At 42.2% G+C, this 21,465-nt stretch overlaps 1 protein-coding gene across 2 annotated transcripts in view; it reads right to left on the reverse strand.

Moving 5' to 3' along the window:
- The window catches only part of ROR1 (receptor tyrosine kinase like orphan receptor 1), a 387,985-nt gene that overhangs the window by 23,903 nt on the left and 342,617 nt on the right, over positions 1 to 21,465 (reverse strand). For both annotated transcript variants that reach the window (XM_078073012.1, XM_036070447.2), the window contains exons 5-7: positions 13,893 to 14,020; positions 11,476 to 11,793; positions 9,430 to 9,675 (exon numbers count right to left, since the gene is read on the reverse strand). In XM_078073012.1, the coding sequence (XP_077929138.1) occupies positions 9,430 to 9,675; positions 11,476 to 11,793; positions 13,893 to 14,020 (692 nt within the window). The remainder of the gene's footprint in view (positions 1 to 9,429; positions 9,676 to 11,475; positions 11,794 to 13,892; positions 14,021 to 21,465) is intronic.

Genomic DNA, 21,465 nt, shown 5'->3' on the forward strand with positions numbered 1-21,465 from the left:
TGCACCAGTGATACTTAAATATATGCCTAGAAGCCAAAGGAGAAAAGGTGTTAACTAGGTCTTTAGTTGGCATGCTAGGTCCGCCATTAGGTCTCTCAATTCAATGATGGAAATATCAAGAAGATGACCTGTATTATGTATTCTCAAATTAATTCTTAAAAAGACTCTGGCCATATATAGTGATTAAAATTTTTCTCTTCAGCAAATATTGTTTTTTAAGATTTTATTTATTTATTTGACAGAGAGAGAGAGAGAGAACAACAGGCAAAGCAGCAGAGGGAGAGGGAGAAGTAGGCTCTCTGCTGAGCAGGGAGCCCAATGCGGGGCTCAATCCCAGGACCCCAGGATCATGTCCTGAGCCAAAGGCAGATGCTTAATCGACTGAGCCACCCAGGTGCCCCTCTTTAGCAAATGTTTTAACCACAGCACACAATGTTTTAACCACAATAAGTGCTCATTTGTGAGCACTTGAGAAAAATCTTAGTAACTAGAATCCACATGAGTTCATTAGAAGTTTCTATAAGTTCTTAGGACCTCAGTTTTCTCCTCTATAAAAGGAAAGAGTTGGGCTAATCTTTTCCTTTTATTGAAAAAAAGTTTAATTATGGTAAAAAAAATTAACAAAATTTACCACTGTAACCATTTTTAAGTGTACAGTTTAGTAGTGCTAAGCATATGCACATTGTTGTACGACAGATCTCCAAAACTTTTCCATCTTGCAAAACTGAAACTCTATACTCATTGAACAGTAACTCCCCATTTCCCCCTCCCTCTAGCACCTGACAACAACTGGTCTATTTTTTGTTTCTATGAATTTGATTACTTTAGATACCTCATACAGTATTTTTTTATGACTGGCTTATTTTCACTCAGTAAAGTGTCCTCAAGGTTTATCTATGTTGTTGCATGTGTCAGACTTCCTTCTTTTTTAAGGCTGAATAATATTCCATTGTATGTATATACCACATTTTCTTTATGGATTCATCCATCGATGGGTTTGCTTCCACCTCTCAGCTATTGTGAATAATGCTGCAATGTACATGGGTGTACAAATATCTCTTTGAGATTCTGCATTCAGTTCTTTTGGGTATATATCCAGAAGTAGGATTCCTGGATCATATGTCTCATTGTGGTTTTGATTTGCATTTCTTTAATGACTGATGATATTGAGCATCTTTTCATATACTGTTGGCCATTTGTATATCTTCTTTGGAGAAATGTCTGTTTAAGTCCTTTGCCCATTTTTTAATTGCGCCAATCTTTAAGTGCCAAAATTCAATAGGTTTTATAAGATTAAATCTCTTTCATTTTGATAGGATTATTTTAGAGTGGTAGAACAAGCACATTTAAACTTTCAGCAAGACATTTGATCAAGTGACCCATGATATCTTTATGGACCAAAGACGGAAGGCTAGATAATCTATCATTAGATAGATTTGTAATTTACCATGTGCCTGTACCCTAATAGTGTTAATCAGCAAATCAACCTCAAATTGTAGAGAGCTAAGCTTGAGCGAACCTGCCTATTTGACATTATCATCAACTACTTGACGATGACATATTTATCAAACTTGAAAATGACCCAAATTTAGGAAAGATATCTGACTATAGAAATAAATTTTATTTTTATTTCTAAATTTTTAAAAAATATTTTATTTATTCATTTGACAGAGAGCTAGAGTATACAAGCAGGGGGAATGGCAGACAGAGGGAGAGGAAGAAGCAGGCTTCCCATGGAGCAGAGAACTCAATGAGGGGCTCGCTCCAGGACCCTGAGATCATGACCTGAGCCGGAGGCAGATGTCCAACTGACTGAGCTACCCAGGTGCCCCTACAGAAATAAAATTTTAGAGGCTCATACAAAGCAGGCTAAAATAATGACCCAAAACCAACAGTTTAAATTTTACAAATAAATATTATAGCTTGCAGTTAGGTTAAAGCTCTTGTTTATAGAAGCCCATGATTAAGCAAATCTACTAAATAATTTTTGGTGTAACAAAACCAAGAAAAAAAAAGAGGAAAAGAGAAGGCTAGTAAGTTTTAATGAAGACTTGAAGGCTCAGCTGGATCCAGCAACAGTACAATGAAATTGCTCCAAAAAATGTTATATATGGTACTTTTAGCAAAAAAGTACCTTCACTGGCAATACTGAATGATGATCAAAAGCATCATAGTCTTCTACCCTCGCTGGTTTAAAAACACCAAAAAAGGTGTCTTCTAAGAGCAACATTTCTAAGAAAGGCTTTAAAAAAACAAGAAACATTCAGAGGAAAAGGAAGATGGGTAAGGAAAGGTTGGAAGAGCTACATGCTCTTTAGACCAAATTAAAAATTGAATGAAGGATGTGATAGGTACCTTCAAATGTGGATAATAAATGATACCAGAGGTTACAGAATGCATCTAATACATAGACTTGTTCCTTATTAGGTTTTAATTTGAATTCATGGCCAACATTTTTTAAAAATCAGGAGATTTCCCATATAAGTTTTGGTTTCAGACTTACAAATGCAGATTTTAAGCAGTGGGAGCCATCCCATAACCTCTGCGGGGTGGTGAGATGTCCCTGTATCTGAAGGTCTCTGGCAATGCTCAAACAGAGGCTGGATGATTTCAATGGTTCCCCTCAACGTTCTCTGATTTTATAAACTGAGTCTACATACCTTATTTAGGTCCCTATTGTTCTTTTGGCTCTCTTGTGAAGCAACGGATTTAAAGCTAGTGATTGAATATTTTCCCTGAGTGTCTTCAGATCCAGTATCAGTCCTTTTCTCCTCAGCTCCATGCTGAGGCTGACTTCTAAGGACAGTATCAATGGGCACCCTTACCCTCTGGCTTCCAGTTAGGTTGGGCCAATGGGAGACATTGGAGGGACAAGAACTGCCCAGGGCAAGAGGAATATGGGTTGCCATGTTTGTTTCCAGGCTCCTTCCTTGCCAAATTGCAGAGGATTGGCTACCTCCCTCCACCAAAGGCCACAGCCTTTGGACGGCTCTCTTTTCATTCTCAGCTCTGCTCCATAAGGTAAGGTAACTAATCATTCCTTTGACTCTTCAAGCCTAGGACGGTAATGCCTCCCACTTCTGCTGGCCTGGGTTCTTCACCTTATTGGTTTCCCCTAATTCTGCCAACACCTTCATAAAGAGTCTCTTTATAAAATTCTCCATGGTTAGCAGAGTAGCGCAGCGGAAGCGTGCTGGGCCCATAAAATTCTCCATGGTGTGTTTGCTTATGCCTTTTGTTTCATGCCAGAACTGTGGCTGATACCAAGCCAATATCAAAGATCATTGTGGTCTTATATCAGAATTCCGTCACCAAAGGGTTAAAGTGACAAGGAGCCCTTCCTGTTGGCATGGTGGTGGGCCAAAAGAGTTAAGAGCTTCCTAAAGCTTGTTGCTAGAGCAGCTGACACGCTGGATACATGACTCAATATATTTTGAGAACGATAAAAAAAATCTTTGAGAAAAAATTATTTTATGGTTAAAAATGTTTATGGAACATGACTTCGTTATAGGTTTGGGGTAACTATTGTTCTTTACTTTGTCGAAAATGTATAGAGACTGGAGAATAAAGTACATCTTGAAAAATCTCTGTAGCATAAAAATAACTCTTCCGGAAAACTTCAAACCATACAAAGCCGTGCTCTATTCCTCCCTCCATCCCCCCTCCCCACCATCCCATTCACTGTAATGTTCAATTTTGGTTTGAAGAAATGGCTGAAAGACAAATTGCCTTACAACAGGTCTTCTATGAAATATGGGAGAAGGCCGCTGACAGAGTGAGTTAAAAACTGCAGTGTTCGCAATCTGGAAAACATCTGCCTTGCCCTGAACTGTAAACCACCACATTGCAGAAAATGGTTTGTGACAAAGCAGAACCCAGGGCGAGTGTTTGTAAGGTTATGGGACAAGTCAGGGCTATTCAGGCACAGAACTGGGCGCTGTGCCCTTTGGCAAACTGTTGTAAGCCAAGGACTTAAAAGGAAATACGAAAGTAACAGGCCAGGTATGAAAACTGCCAGTGTAGCCAAAATGGCCCCCTACTGTTCTTATCGGTGGGCACTCTGTGGGGATGCTGGTCAAGGAGTCAAAACCATACCACTGCTTGGAAGTTCTAGCTGTTTGGTAGAGGGAGAGACCCTTTATTGAGGTCTCTCAGGCATGCCAGCCTGGCTGGCGGAAGAAATGTGGCCTCTGAACTTAATCTAGAGTAAAATAAAGGGCTGAGGTTCGAATATGAAGGCACTAATACAATTAAGATTCGGCCTCCCCATACAAGTCAAGAGAGGAACAAATGGGGGACCTCAGTTAGCGAGGGAGAGAGAAAGAAGAGAAGCCACGTGGTAGAAGTAAAATGGCCAGATCCTGCCAAAGCTGCTCCCAGAGAAACAGGCATTTTCCACAGTTCTGCCCACAGGGCTGTGTCAGAAAGCAATGATAAGGTCTACAGTGAAACTGTGAACCTGGGAGGTGTGCCTAGGTGCCAGTTGGAAAGAACATAGGCAAATGTTTCTTTTTCGACGTAGTTTCCACCCAACCCACAGTATTTGGCTTGGAAGGTGGCCACAGTGACTAGAGGTAAAGGCATAGTGAATGAAGGTTTGCAGGCAGGCTCTCAGGGAAAATGGCCAACTCTGAGGACTGGGGACCTGGGGCTGCCGGGAGGGAGGAGAGCTGGATTTAATGGGAAATGGGCAAACGCTGCGAGCCCCACATGGAGCTAGTCCTCATCGGGGCTGAGGTGAATGGAGCACCTAGGGTCTCTCAGAGTAGATGCCTTTGTGGCTGGGGGTTCCACTCCTGCATGTGTGGAGCTGCAAACAAGAAAATCAATGGACAGCATCCCAAAGATCTAGAGAGTCCATAATGATCAAAGGAAAGAGGAAAACGAGAAAGGAATGTTTATTCCTCTGAATCATCTAGAATTTGTTCTTTAGGTAGTTGTGCCATGGTAGACAGAAGACTGTACCTACAGTCCTGTGGACCTGGTTTGAATGTTGGCTTGAGGAAAAACAACATTGCCTCTACTTCTCCATCAGTAAAATGGAGAGGATACCTTTATCCTGTGGTGATTATGAGGATTCATTCATTGAACACATTTTATTGAGCATTAACTAAATCATAGGCCAGAGGCTGGTGTTAAAGAACAGACAACAGTCATCATGAAAATGCCAAGTGCATGACAGTGCACAAAAACGTTGGGAACTATGAAACAGTGCTTAACGTGATTCATATTTTTACCATCTAATTGTTTCACTAGATTGTAAGCTACACAAGGGCATGCTTTGATCTACCCTATTCACAAAGTCTGAAGCATAATAGAAGCTCAACACATATTGAGTTTCAGTGAATGACATGGAGGATGAGAGGTCAGGGACAGGTCAGGTCTTGCCCAAAATATCTTTGGTCCTTTCACTTCCTCCCAGCACTACTTGGACGCAAGCAGTGTCCTAGCAGAGCCAATCCCCAGAGTTCACACCAGACATATTTGGTTGTGTTTAATTTTATGTTCTGTCTTAGAGTGAAAGTTTGCTGATAAGACAGTCTGTGGCAGGCCATTCTCAAATGCCTTTATTCTAGAAAGTACAACAAAGGCTCACATTCTGCATTTAATTAGGCCTATACTTCTTTTAGCCTTACTTGGTTGAAACGAAAACAAATTATCGGTAGGCAAATGAGACACCACATGGAAATTTTGAAATCTCCTTAACTCTGACTTAACTAAAGAATGTAGGAACTCCAACCCATTTGGGAGGGAGAAGGAAAAGGACGCATTTCAAATCTGCCCCACAAGCTTTCAGCTCATTGTAAGATGAAACGTTATTCTCAACATCTATCTATCTATCTATCTATCTATCTATCTATCTATCTATCTATCTATCCATCTATCCATCCAACAGACACACACATACCGTCTCTAGGTTTGAGTCCTTAGTTCAATTCTTATTAACCATGGGGCCTTGGACAAGTTACTTATTCTAAGTCTCAGTTTTCTCTTCTTGGGTAGAATAAAACCCAACTCACAGGGCTATAGGACTATTATAAATGACATAATGCATAAAAAACTCTTGGTCTTTGGCTCATTGGAAGCATTCAATAAATGGCAATTGGTGTTTAATGTTATTGTTATTCTATAGTTTAAATTGTATAATTCCTATCCAGTTTCTGCATTCCTTCACCCTGGCACTGTTGACATTTTGGGCTGGATAATTCTTTGTATGGGTCATTCTGTGCATTTAGCTTGTTTTAGCAGCATCTCTGGCCTCCACCCAGTAGATGCCAGTAATATCTCACAACCAGGAATGGTGACCAAAATATCTCGAGACATTGCCGAATGTTCCCTGGGAGACAAAACTTCTGCCGTTTGGGAAGCATTGGTACAGAACAAAGAGCAGTGAGTGGTCCTAGAGATAGGAGACCTGGTTTCTATTTGTTGATTGGTGATCTTGGGTAAGTCCTACCACTTCCCTGGGCCTTGGTTTTCTCATATGGTAAAAGAGGGCAGGAAATTCCTACTTTCTCTTTCATAACTTTTATAAGAATGAAAGAGAAAGAAAATCAATGCTCACAGGAAGTGTTACGCTATTATGACTAAGTTGCTAGAGGTGGTCTATCGAGGGGCAATTCCGAGAAGCCTTGCCCAGTGACAACAGCTGATGCCAACCTGTTTTCTTCTTTAATTCTCCCCTTGGGGAGCCACTGGCCTCCCAGCAGCTGCTTCTTGATCAATGTCAAGGATTCCCTGTGCCTTTAATGGATGTACTTGTGGCTTGGCTTGAAGAATTCAAGAGGAACTGTTTCCTTTCAACATGAAGTGAAGACGCTCTTTTTGATAAAAATTATTGTAAGTGGCGAAAACTGCCTTGTCATCTCTAGATTTAGCATTCATCTAAATTTATCTCTCACATGACGAGAACTAACCAGTGGTCAGAATGTTAACTTGTCCTCTGTGGACTGATATTCAGAAAGAAAGGGTCTCAGGGTTTCTAACATCACTGTACTGATTAATACTACGCTAATACAGAGTAATACGAGGGTGGACTTCCTCATCAGTAAGGGCACACTTTTTGATGTCATAGCATATTATAAGAATCTGTACACTAGAATCCAGAGGTGCAGCCTATTGTCATTCTCTTATCTATTTCTGAAAAAATCTTTAAATGGGAGCTAGCAGCGTGTCTGGGGAAAAGAGCTGTAAGCTTTGAGTTTGGTCAGAGTTATATGTAGATAGAGGAGGGTTCCGGTCCAATCTCATCATCTGTGTGATGTCGACCAGTCCTTTAGCCCTCCTGAACCTCAGTGGACTACACTAACACTTACCCTACGGTGTGGATATGAGTTTTAAATGCACATGAATATGTCAAGTGCAGAGCATTGTATAGGCACATGGTAAGTGTTTTGTGAGATGTAAGTGATCTTTCTCTCTATATCCACAGTCTGAAAGACTGTTTAAGGATTTCTTTCATCCCTCAGAGTCTGTATTTGTTCTGATTGCTTCAGGAAGGTCACTGAAATGAAAACCATACTTTTTAAGGTATAATTTAGAGTCTTGACTAAACTAAACTAATTGTAATAAGGCTTGAATCAGCTTATCAACAAATCACCCAGTTTATGAACAAATTACCTCCCTACTTCTAGTTGGAAATTAAGGGTCAGAAGTCACCCAAAGGACAATTGCATTTACCCAGAGAGGAATGTACAATGTGTTTCTTTCCTGAAATAATTCATTTGGTCTCCTCAAGGACACATGTCAGTATTCTGAGATAGCATGGTAGAATAGCATGAAGATGAGGTTGGAGTCAGACAGACATGCCATTAGGTAGTTGGGTGTAACATCGGCAACATAGGGTTAATAATACCCATCACCGTGTAAGGGCAAGTATAAAGCCTATGAAAACCCCAAGCACCATGCCTGACACATGGAAGGTGCTCAGTTAGCGATGCTTTTCATCCTTGACTCTCTTATAGATCTTTGTACCTTATCTGGTTTATGAAAAGGGGTGGACAGCTAAGTAAATGATTATAAATCTACATTTTATTTTAATTCCTTTCCTATTAATGTTGAATATAGCATGTGGGAAAAGTCATGAATTATTAAGGGCACACCATTTAAAAAATACCGGATAATTTGCTTTGAAGTTTCCAATGGTGGCTCTGGAAGAGTTTTACTTCATAATTTGTTCTTTATGCTGTATATGAAGGCAGTTTAAAGACCAGCAATACAAAAGGGGTCTGGTCACCTCTTTCTCAAACTTGGCATGTTTAACCACCCATAAAATAATTTTGCAAGAGAAGACAATATAGTAACAGGTAACACATAAGAATGAAATTATAGAATAATAGTTTCCCACATTTTCATCACTAAAGTTTCTTTTTAACATTTTTATTACTTCTTCCTATGGGCCTCTTTGGTATGTTTTAGCTTCCTCTTTGTTCCATAACATTCGTGCTAACTTCTATTGCATCATACGCACTGCATTGTGATTGTAATGTGAATCACATTTTATTTCTCTTTCAAAACCCCTGCTCCACAGTGGGCTCTCAAATAATATTCGCTAAACTGAGAGCAAACATTCCTCTCTCTCTGTTGACTACATACCAATTATAGTAGATTCCTCTTTATATATTGACTATATTATTGGTTAAGCATTTACTATCTTCAAGACATCATAGAGTTTTTTTTAACAACCCATTTATTCTCCCAATACCCCCCAGGTGGATGTTATTATTATGTCCATTTTCCTGCTATGGCTTTCCCCGCAGCGACACTGGACTCCATGCCTGGAAAGCCCAGTTGACATCATCTATGAGAACTAGGATCAGGAAGAAGAGTCAGTTCCAAAACAGTCCCAAACTCCAGGGTTCACCCTTATTTTCATTCTCTTTTCTTTCTCCTACCCTCCAAACATTTTTCTAGGAAATGGAACAAACTGATTCAGGAATTTCATTTTCTTCCCACACTTCTGTGGCATAACAGGATGACACAGACGACACAGTTTAGCTACACATTGCCCTGGATGACTAACACCTGTAGATTCATCCTGCCTCATGAGTGTTCTCAAGGACAAAGGGAAAACAGTTCTCTTCCGGCTTCCAGTACACCTGTCATGCTAAAATGGCTGTACGTGGACATGGACCATGGAGGGCAATGTCTTTTTCTACATGACTGACTGTGATGAGCTGGTTCCCTTGTGCCTGTTACACCCACTAATCACAATGGCTGTGGGAATAAAGTAGTTTGCTCCCAGAGAGTGTGAGCTGGTACCCTAAAAGGTGTTTTATATAGACGCAGCAAGGTTTATCTGCCTTAGAAACATAGTTTGGGATCTAGCAAACACTACCACTCTCCTTTGCCCCCTTATCGACTCTGCTAAGGGCAGGGGGAGAGAGAAGGGCTCTTTTAAAAGTCCCTGAATATGTTAAAGGCATTTACCACAGGCTGGGATGTCGCACAGGTCAGACTTGAAATTTTCATCCAAGGTGAAGCACCAGGGAGCCTCCTTCTGATTCCCTGGATTGCGGCAGTAGGAATGGCCCCCGTTCAGCTCCGGGAAACGGAGGGCGGTAAAGGTGTGCATGTGGGGGTACTGGGAATTCCACGGCTGGCACTGGCGCCCTGATTTGGTCACACTCACGGTTCCCCGGTAGTCCACACCTGTGCTGTTATAGCACTTGTGATCTGAAAAACGGAAGGGAGAATGGCCCAAACTGTGAGAAAGAAACAAGAGATGCTGGAGCTCCCAGACAGCAGTTTCTGGAAGAAGGACTTGCAATTAACCTCATGGCTAAGGCTTCCCTGCTGGTCAGGGGCCATGTGGGCAGTCTCCCTGCTTGCTGGGCTGGGACACCGGTCCTGCCTGGCAGTTACATTCCTGGGAGGATTTAAAGCTTATGCGTCAGGAATAAAACCAGTCCTCCACAAGTATAATACTGAACACACACACAAAAATCAGAACTGGGGGCGGGACTCGGGGGCACAGGAGTAATTTCATAGTGAATGGTTCAGGAAAGGTTCAAGCTGAACTCTTCTTTCCATTTTTGCTTGATGTCTTTAGACATGAATCGTGGGATAAAGAATCTAGTTCCCAGAAAATGTTCACTAGGAGCAGTGCATGTGGGTTTCTAACAGAAGTTAGGGCCACTCTGTGCTGATGGACTGGGTCTTTTTGAGAGGGAAGTCCTCTTCCCAGGGGACCACAAGGCTGTTACTTGAAAGCACTGCAAAAATCCATTGAGTTGAAATAAATCAAAATATGGAAGGGTAATGATAAAATAATAGTAATAATGAAGATATTGCTATTATTAAGTGCTAAGCATAGTTCTAAGCGTTTTAGATGCATTAATCCATATAACTAATAGCATAATATTAAATTACAAAAGGAAACTAAAAAACTACCAGTGAGTTTAATTCTAGGTGAATGGGAAGTTATAGAGGAACAGAGTTGAGAGGACAGTGGATAGAGGCAAGCTCCATGTATATGTATTTTAAATTGTGGTACAATATACGTATCATAAAATTTACCATTAGTGTATTTAGAACATTCAAAATATTGTGCAACCTTCACCACTCTCTCATTCCAGAACACCTGTATCATCCCCAAGGAAACCCTATACTCACTCAGCAGTCACTCCCCAAGCCCCCCACCCCATCCCTGGTAACCACTAATGGGCTTTCTGTCTCCATGGGTTTGTCTATCCTGGATATTTCATAGAAATGGAATCATACAATGGTTTCTGGCTTCTTTGGCTATCATAATACTTTCAAGTTTCAGCCATGTTGTAGCATGTAACAGGATTTTATTCCTTTTTTTTTTTTTTTTAAAGGTCTTATTTATTCATTTGAGAGAGAGACAGAGAGAGCAAAAGCAGAGGGAGAGGCAGAGGCAGAGGGAGAAGCAGACTCCCTGCTGAGCTGGGAGCCCGATGTGGGACTCGATCCCAGGACCTGGAGATCATGACCTGAGCCGAAGGCAGACAGATGCTTAACCATCTGAGCCACCCAGGCACCCCAGGATTTTATTCCTTTTTATGGGTGAATCATATTTCCTTATATAGATATACCACAATTTGTTTATCCACTCATCCGCCGATGGACACTTGGGTTGTTTCTACCTTTCAGCTATTGTGAATAGACCTGTTATGAACACTTGCATACAAGTTTTTGTTTGAACACCTTTTTCAAATTCTTGTGAGTGTACCCCCCAGCACTGGCACTGCGGGTCAAATGGCAATTCCATTTAAGTCACTGAAGAACCAGCAACCATATTTAAAGATTATCATCTTCATGAAGCTTCTTGAGGATAGGGACAGCATCTAATCCACCACTGAAAGCTCCGCCCCCACACAGCATTTAGCCCACTGGGAGGTAATCTGCCTGTTTACCAGTAAGAATCCTTGCTACAGATCGAGGTCCAGTTTTCACTATGCCATGGGGTTGCTGGCCCCCAGGCAGCACGGAAGGTCAGGAGTTACCACCTACTTTTATTGATAGGATCCGCCATGGGAATTCCAATCCGGATGCAGTTTGCGGCTTCAGGGCTCTCAGGCTGGGGGAGATCTTCACAGTTTGGCAGTTTCAGCCTCATCAGGATCATGGGATTTGATCTTGCAAAAATGTACTCTGTTTGACACAGGACGTTTTCCAGGATTTCACATTCATCGCGACACAGGTCCCGGGGCTTCGGGATGGATGAGGTCTCGTCGCAGTACGGGAAGGCATAGTGGCACAGGGAAGGAATGGCAAACTGGGAGCACTTATCAGATAAGTGGCTGGAGGTGCCGATCATGGTGAAGGCAGCTGGAAAACAAACACAGTTATTAACTCCCAGGGGCCAGGGTTTATCTCCTTTGGTTATCTGGTCAATAGATACCAGAGAGAAACAGACATCGGAAGGAATCCGCTGCACTCAGACAAGGCCAAGAGGAGATTCAGTTCAGATGTCCAAGCGGCTTACTTTCACTGGCTTGGAAAAAAATCATTTTGACTACAAAGCTAAAAAAACAGGATTAAGTTACATATGTACCATTTCCTAATAAAAAGAATTAATTAGGTTAAAGCACAATATATTTTTCATTTTTACTACAAAGCAACAGAACTTTGTGTTTCATCCGGTACTTTTTTATTAGTTTTATGAAACTTCTAAAACATTTGACAGCTGCAGGGCAGAACTCGCTGTCTGCGGTGGCGGAGCCTGATCCCAGGATTTGGTTCTGTGTCTTGCCTCTGAGGTGGGTGACTCTGGGTAACTTTAATTTCTTTGTGTCTCAGATATTCCCTATTCCATTTTCTGAAAATGAGGCAATTCTCTTGGAAGTTCTCAAAAAAGCACAATGCAGTCATTCCAGGCTGCGTATCAGTGGTCACTTCGCCTGACTTTTTACTCAGCTCGGCATCCGTGGACGGAAAGAGTACTTGCCTCCCTTTGCACTGAAAGGAGCTTTACCTCGTGAGACAGCCTGGGGGTGGTTGGTATGCTGTCTCCCAATGTATGTTCCTCAGAACAGTCGCTCTGTAGCATAGTCATAGTGCTTGAGAAACCAGGGTTCCAGAGCCAAACAAGTTTGGGAAATGCCGGGTTACACAAAATCAAGTGGCTTTTTTTAACTGTAATATTTTCCAGTAAGCAGATGTCCATTGAAAATGTCTAAGAGATGATTATTACAAGTGGGTGATGAAACATTTACATCAGAACTCCCATTTATTTTTGTGAATACTTAGTGAAAATATATGTTAAGATGTTCTTATATTAGGTTGAAATGTGCCTTCAACAGGCCCTCCCCATTAGTCAGTCCTGCTTCTGTCCTCTGGCATTTCAGAGTTCGTCCTCCTGAAAGTTCTTTAGCAGGTGGTAACTCCAGCTTTCTATAGTTGCTTCTCTAGGTTAAATAGCTCCCCTGGGCTCCTCTTAGTTCCTTCATATTCCTCAGGACATAGTTTCTAGATGCTTTGCTGTTCTGTGCACCTGCCTCAGGTTTGTTCAATCCTAAGGTTGCCAGATAAACTACAAGGCACTTCATTTCCTTTGAACCTCAGGTAAACATTTGGAACATACTTATAGTTAAAAATTATCCATTGCTTATCTGAAATTCAAATGTAACTGGGTGTCCTGTATTTTTATTTGCTAAAGCTGGCAACCTTGTTAGAATCCCATAAAGGCAATTTTAATGGCTTGCAAGGGTATGTGGCAACGGGGCAGAACTACACTAATGGAAGAAACACAAGGCTGCTGTAACCACCAGAACCAGGTGTACAAAATTGTACAAGGTGGCCTACACTGCTTTGCTCATGCATGCTAGAAAGTGCGTCACTATTGGATTTCCATGAAAAAGATACTTTTGATTCAGAAACATGAAGGGTAAAATAGAGAAGGCTAGAGCAGGAAGAGACTTATGATCATCCTGCCACATCACTCACTCCACTGATGAAGAGAGAGATTTTCATGAAGAATGAGATTTCCCCAAAGTCACAGTTTTGGTGTCCAGAATTCTAGACTCTAAATTGATTTAGAGTTTACACGACTTTCAGTCTACACGATATTGTCTCCAAGCAGTAACTCTATGAGGGCAGTGATGTAAGCTGGCTTATTCATCACACCGGCATATCCCCAGTGCCCCGTCCAGTTCCTGGTATGCCCCAAAACACTAATAATCTTCATCGAGTGTCTGAATGAATGTGAGACTTTTCAGAGCACCCTTTTCCTCTAAGAGCAACAACCTTCAATAAAGTATTCTAATGAACATTCCAGAACACAGAGGTCGTATCTCCTGCTTCTTTGTGGTCCAGCTCCTAACCCCTATGCCTAGCCCAATCCTTTGTCAAGAGAGGAGCTCAAGAAAACGTCTGGTGAGAAAAAGAGTTATACAAGATATCAGTACAGTTTCATTAGCGTTACCTACCTGTGATCTGATTTTCTATTTCCCCTTGCATGTGCAAAGACTCCATATAGACAGTGCGGTTGCCAATAAATCTTGCACATGCAATCCCTCTGTATGGCTGACAGAATCCATCTTCTTCAAACTCATCTCTAGAAACAGAGCACAGACATTAGGGGCTGGTATACATTTACATCCAGTTGGCTCTCACTGTGTCATGTCCGAAACAGTCGCTAGGGGGAGAAGCTGAGCACAGTAGTCCCAAGGCAGGGCTAAGGAGTCCGGCTTTTCCTCAGTTCCACCCATCACTTAAAATATCTGCTGGTCACGTTGGTCAAGTTTCCTTTACCCCCAGAAAATCATTCTGAAGCGCAAAATCATCCTTAAATAGGGGAGAAAGCACTTTTATTTTCGCAGCTGGTGGTGATGTAGTTATAAAAGTAAAGAGGAAATGAGTTGGGAATCTGGGCACATGTTCTACAGTTTTTTGTTTTTTAAGCACAGATTATTTCTGCTTCATTTGCTACAAAGCCGTGGGCGCATTATCCACAAGATCCACTCCAACTGATGTGTCAATTAGGAGGCTCCATGGGGTGAGAAGCTGGGTGCAGCTGGAAAGAAACCAGAGGGCAGCGCAGTTACGTGGCTCTTCGCTGCTTAAGACCCATTATCTCTACCCAACAGAGAGACTCCAGGCAACCCGGGGACTGCACAACTTCAAATGAGTCACTAAATTCCAGGAAATCTAGAGTACGTGTCAATGAAAATCGTGCTTTCGTGATCCCCGACAACTTTAAAAATAATCTTAAAAAATTTTGTTGCCTCAAAATGATAATAATAAAAAAAGTAGGGGGAGTAGATTTTATTCTGAAGACGAGGGGATGCCAGATGGTGTGGTTAGCGTCAGTGTGGCAAATGGCGGGAGATCGAAGGCTGGAGGGTCGGACCCAAGATGGCAGCTTCAGCTTGAAAGGCTAGAGGCTATAACATCCCACAAGGGCCTACCATAAGCACAAGACACCAGAGTACAGAATATCCAGCTGGTTCTCAAAAGCAGACCACAGCCAAACAAAAGGCCACTTGCCACGCTTCTGGGCTGACCTCACCCTGGAGGCTCCCCCTCTGTCTTAACATGGCTGGAATCAGTACATTGTCTAAATAAAAAGATCAGTTTTCCTCTTCAGTTTCTTCTAAGTTAAAGTACTTTAGAGCCAAAGTCAGGAGAAGGAAATTGTCTTCCTGGGCTTAACATTTGCCTGTCCTTAGCCAATCTGAGTCCTCTGAGCTATGGTTTTCTTATCTATAAGATGAAGATAATCATTGACCTCTCTACCCTATAAGTGAAAGTCATGAGGACCCTATCAAACAACGTAAAGTGCTACTCAGAGGTAACACATGCTTATTATTTAAGTATTTATGATTACCAAAGAAGACATTTATTTAAAGGACAATTATTTACTAAGCTATTTTGTAAAATCGACTCTAGTCAGTCTGATGGCCCTAGACATCCCCCCTTGGGGGTTCAGTGTGGGAGTCTAGAAAGCCCGCTCTAACAGGAAACCAGGTGAAAAAAATCTGATAAAGCTGATCATTAAAAGACCAGTTTCCAGCAGCTCTCTACTTCCTATTCACTCTAACAGTCTTTTTGGAGGTAGAGATGGGGTGGGAGCGGGGGGGGGGAAGTATCTTCGCTTTAGTTCCCAAAACAGTTTGCATTGCAAAGCTCTTAAAAACTTAACCTGTAAGTACACATACAAATGAATATATCACATACCTGACATGAAGACATTGAAATTTTAATGTTGTAAAATCCTGCATGTTTACTTTCATAAATCCTAGAGTAATGTTGAAGCCTTTTTGGCTTAAATTTTACCTGGGTTGTAAAATTAACCCCACTTTTATTGGGTAACTAATACTGTAAACCTATGGGGAGAAAGAAGTTTCTCGATGACCTAGCCTTGGATCTTGGAAATCAAAGTACTGAGACCAGAATGCACAGCCACACCACCCCCTGCTATTACAGATGATGCTTTTCTATCCCTAGGCATTAGCAGGGTCCTGGACTTTTAAGGTGTCGTTATGAGAACACTTCTTCCTCCCCCACATTAAACTCTCAAGGCCTCAATTTATATCTCTTGGGAGGAGAAAACCCTGGAATTAACCCCAGATGTAAATCCCCAACCTACTGGGAGTCCCCATATTTTATGTGTGAGGCTTAGGCTAAACTTCTTACCACCTTTCCAGTTCAAGACTCTAAAAAGACTCTTTGAATACTTTTTTTTTTTCATAATAAAAAGGAATGCAGTTCCTTGGCTGCATATTTCTTATCAAGGGCTTAGAGCTGCAGGTGTATTGAATTTTTGACTGTGCCCAGAATTCCTGATATTCTGACCAGTCTCTTGGGGACAGATATAAAAAGCAAAGCAAAACAAAACAAAACAAAACAAAAAAACGGTGTGTAATGTCATCTTTGAGGGAGTAGTTCTCAGCCCCAGCTGCTCTGAAGAATCTCCCCAGAAAGCTTTTGAAAACCCCAATGCCTAAGCCTCACCTCAGACTTACTAAATCATACTCTCTGGGGATGTGGTAGAGGCATGCATGCTTTTTAAAAAGCTCTCAGGTGATTTGAATGTGGTTGAGAACCACAGCACTAGAAAAACAAACCTCTATTAAGTGTCTGCCACTCTCTGTGCTGGGTACCATGCTAAGTGCTTTCTTCCAAGTAGTCCCTTATGTGGCATTATTACCCTTCTTTTACAGAGGGAGAGACTCAGGTTCAGAGAAATAACTGGCCCAAATTCACAAAGCCAGTTCTTGGTGGAGCTAGGATTTAAACTTAAAGTACAAGCTTAAGCCATTACACCATGTTGTCAGATCTATAATGATGGTCCTGTTTTCAGTATTACTTTTAATCAGATCAGCCCAATGATAAATAGGAGACTTTAAAATGAGCCTTTATTCTGGACCAGGAACTGTTAAGTTTCACTTACACATACAATTGATATTAAATCATTTAATCCTGCTAAAAAAGGGGAAGGTGTAATCATCCTCATTTTACAGATGAGAAAACTGAGGGTCAGAAAGAGAGGAGAACTTGTCTAAATTTACACAGCAAGTAGAAGAGCTAGATTTGCCCCAAACTAGCACTTGTACACCGTGGTATACAGCTTCCCTCCAAATGGTTTATGAAGGTTTTTGCACTGCTCACAGGGGCTTTCTGCTGTGAAGATGCCTTGGTGTGTGCCGGGTGGCAAAAAAGGTTTTCTTTAGAACATAGAGTCACAATCACCTTTCACGCTTTCCATTTTTCCTGCTGGCTTTTGGCTGGAGGGGAACCAATGCTCCTCCAACATTCATCAGCTCTATGCTTTTTTCTCCAGCTCACACTTCTTTCATCATTAATTTTGCTGAGCAAACTCAAAAACATGGAGCACACAGAGGCAAAAGTGCAAGGGCACTTACAGTGAGCATGGCCCAAGGCTGCGTTCTTTCTACGGAGAAGAGGGTGCATTGTGAAAGGGAATGGAATTTTGCATTGACATGTGCCAGCGACCTCACCGTGGTGTCAAGAAGCAGGGATGCTTTGTGATGGGGACTCATGTTGTCTAACTCATAAAGTAATTTAGTTACCATGTTGCCAACCCCGATATCCTTCCACCTCAGGGGTCTCCCCAAGGAGCTTATGAGGGATGGTCACTAAGAGTGACCACGACCAATATGGCAGCCATAGGGGTATCTACCCAGGACCCACTGGAGACCAATGAAAAGGAAATGCTGCCATTGCAAGTCACAACCCAAGGGGGTTTTACAGCGACAGTGAAAATCAATAGCTACAAATTCCCGGGCCAACTTCTCAGGTCAGTTGACTAAAGCAGAGAACTCTGATGATGGAAAAAGCACACTGCATGGTACGGGGCATGTGGAGACTATCTGTAGTTTTGCAAGCAGGGAGAAGGAAAGGAGGAGAAAGGGTGGGTGGGTGGGTGGGGTAGGGAAAGTGAAAAGATGGAGAATACTGCTCACCGATGCCCAAATGGGGTTGTGCCGATTTTGGACCATGAGAGGCCCACAACTGCTCTCCTTAGAGATTCCAGGGAGGGCAGGCTTTCTGAAGGCTGCCTTAATTTAAGGACACAAGAGAACGAACTCAATGGTTGTCTTACTCATGTGATTTAAAAAGAAATCCTAAATATGACTGGAAAAACTGGCACGATTCAAATAAAGTCTGTAAATTAGTTTGTATCATACCAACGATAATTTATTACCTTTTTTTTAATGTAGGCTCCACGTCCAGTGTGGAGTCTAATGCGGGGCTTGAACTCACGACCCTGAGATGGAGACCTGAGCCGAGATCAAGAGTCAGCTGCTTAACCTACTGAGACATCCAGGCGCCCCAATAATTTCTTACTTTTGATCATCCCACTATGTTTATGCAAGACATGAACATTAGGACGAATGGGATGAAGGACATATGGAAACTCTCTGTACTATTTTTGCAACTTTTCTTAACTATAAAAATATTTCAAAATAAAAAGTAAAAAAAAAATCTTATAGGATGGGGGAGGGTGGGAACCTTATTGTGTGTAGACGTAACTGGAGATGCTATGGGGTGAGGTGGTCAGGAAGGCCGTCAGATGACCTCATTTAATCTTTATAACAAACCTTATAACACTCCCTCTGGGCCTATCCCTGGGTGGTGGAATTCCCTTCTCTAACAATTCACTTACTTGTTTGAGGCTTGGCCTACTTCTAAATTCAAACACTTCCAGGAGTGATGACCTATTTGGTCAGGAAGCCCTTAGTGTAGATGGACTTCTGCTAGCTGCCGCAGGCACTTTCATCTTTATTGGTAGCTGTATAGGCTGGGGCAACGGATGAGAGGTCTGTGCTGGAAGAAGGCAATCTTCCCTGACTTGACAGTTAGCTCTGGGCCCAGCTTCATGCCAGGATGACAGAGCAGGTGGGCTGGGGATGGAGCGTGTGGGACTCACCAATACAGGGCATCTCTGTCATCTGGGTCATCATTCACTTTGTCACAAGTGATCTTTTCAAACACAGAACACAATCAGGTCATTTCCTGCTTAAAATTATGTTTCCCACTCACTTCAGTTTCCTGACGGCAGCCTCCAAGGCCCTTCATCATCTAGTCCCTGCCCATTTTTCCAGCCCTCCTCCTGCCAGTCACACCTATGAACCTGATCATACTAGTGACACGAATGACCTTGCTAGTCTCAAAACAGGGGAGGCAATTTGCTGTTCCTCTGGCTTGGCTTACTCTCTTCCTGAGGCCTAGAATGCCTTCCACTCTCTTTTTCACCTTGTGAGTGCCTTCTTGTCTTCAAGATCCAGATGCTAAGTCCCCCACGGAAGTTCGTCACTGACCTCCCCCAAAGCCAGCGTCTTTATCACACATCACAGCTGTCCCACACACCTCTGATTCCATGTTCTGTTTGTCTGTTTAGTGTCCGTCTCGCCACCACTTAAGGCAAGGACCATGTCTCATTCAGCTTCCCTCCTCAAGGCCCCCGGCATAGCACACAACTCAGGAACCCTGTTGAATGAAGGAAAGGGGGCTGCCAAGAACCGTCCCCCTCCAGATCTTCAGAAGTAGAAAAGAAGGCCTGCTGCCTGACGGACCAACACCTGAAACAGATGTGATAGATGTGGGGCTGTACCAGGCTAGCCCACTGACATGCCAGAAGCATCCTCCATGCCGGAAACCACTTTCTTCCTCATCACATTTTACACAGGAGCATGGGCAGGCCTAATAGACTTATGGATGAGTTAGGCCCTAAAAACTTCCCCTTTGGGGTAATAAGACCAGTTAAAATGCACGCCTCTCCTTAGTGGGAAGAGAATGGATATAAAGTTAATTTGCTAACTATAAAATCTTACTCAAACAAAAAAACAGTAAACAGGTACTCAAAAACTGGAAGACAATTGTTCATGGCAGCGCTATACATAATAGCCAAAAAGTGGAAACAACCTCCAAATGCTCATCAACAGGTGAAGGGATAGACAACATGTGGTAGGTACACACAACAGAATATTATTCAGCTATAAAAGGAGGAATGAAGTACTGAAACATGCTACAACATGGAAGAATCTTGAAAACGTTATGCTAAGGGAGATCAGCCAGACACGAAAGACCACATATTTTAATGATCCCCTTTATATAATATATCCAGAATAGATAAATTCATAGAGACAGAAAGCAGATTGGTGGTTACCAGGGGTGGGGGAGGGGGGAGAAATAGGGAGTAACTACTCAGTGGGTATGGAGTTTTATTTTGCTATGATGAAGATATTTTGATACTAGATAAGAGGTTGTAGTTAACACAACATTGTGGATATGTTAACTGCTACCCATTGGCTCACCTTAAAATGGTTAGTTTTCATGCTATGTGAATTTCACCTCAATTAAAAAAAATTAATTTTATATACCCAAGGGACAAGGTTGACGGACCTGGTGAGAAGGTCAATAGTTGGGATTTCCAGCTTCAGATCTGGGGAGAAGTTTTGGGGGTGGCTTTGTGGGTTGCTTGCAAGCAGACTGATCTGCTGTAAGCACGGGCACTTCACACAGCCGCAGCAGGTTTCTTTGTTCTGCTTCTTGTGGCTCCTCACGAGAATGCCAGGGAGAGTGGCCTGCAAGCCCACAGCACAGCGGCCTCATGGATACAGAGGGCAGTCAAGGAAAGAATCCACCACTTGTGAATTTACTGCACTCACTCCCTCTTAAGAGCTCCATTTTGAGCCATGAAGATGAAATCACATCAAACTGCCTGTCCTCAAAGCTCTGAATTTTGGTTTGAGGGAAAGCTATCACACAGCTCAAAGTATCTCTAGGTGTGATAGGGTACCCCTAGTTGTGCTCCAGTGAGCAATTTAGGAAGTAATTTCTTTCTTCTTTTCTCTATCTAGTATCAAAACCTCTTCATCACAGCAAAATAAAACTCCATACTCATTTAGTAGTTACTCCCTATTTCTCCCTCTCCCCAGTTCCTGGTAACCACCAATCTGCTTTCGGTCTCTATGAAATGATCTCTTCTGGAGACGCAATAATAATTTACCAGTGCCTGCCCAAAGACCATCATGGCCATAGGTGGATGGGAAGTATCCCTTATAAAATTTTTAAACCAGGCCACATATTAGCTGCTCAGTTAAAACATAGCCATGGCAGATCCACACACATCATGCTCTCCAGGGCCAGCTCTAGTAACTTTGGGTCTGGGTGCAAAGCTACCCACCTCAGAAACAGGGTTCTCCTTGGGAAGTACAGTCACATCTCTCTCTCTCTTTAAAGATTATATTCGTTTATTTATTTGAGAAAGAGAGAGAGGGACAGTGAGTGGGGGAAGGATCAGAGGGAGAGGGACAAGCAGACTCCATGCTGAGTCAGGACCCCGAGATCACGACCTGAGCCGAAACCAAGCGTAGGCCACCCAACCAACTGAGCCACCCAGGTGCCCCAGTCACATTTCTTAAAGGTAAAAATCTGCTATTTTTTATTTAAAAGGGGGGACACATGATAAAACTAAGAATCTAAGTAAAGAATGCAAAATTATTCCAATATGGATAAATGATCAGAGACATG

This window comes from Halichoerus grypus, chromosome 5 (genome assembly GCF_964656455.1).
Source record: "Halichoerus grypus chromosome 5, mHalGry1.hap1.1, whole genome shotgun sequence".
In the NCBI taxonomy this organism is placed as follows: Eukaryota; Metazoa; Chordata; class Mammalia; order Carnivora; family Phocidae; genus Halichoerus; species Halichoerus grypus.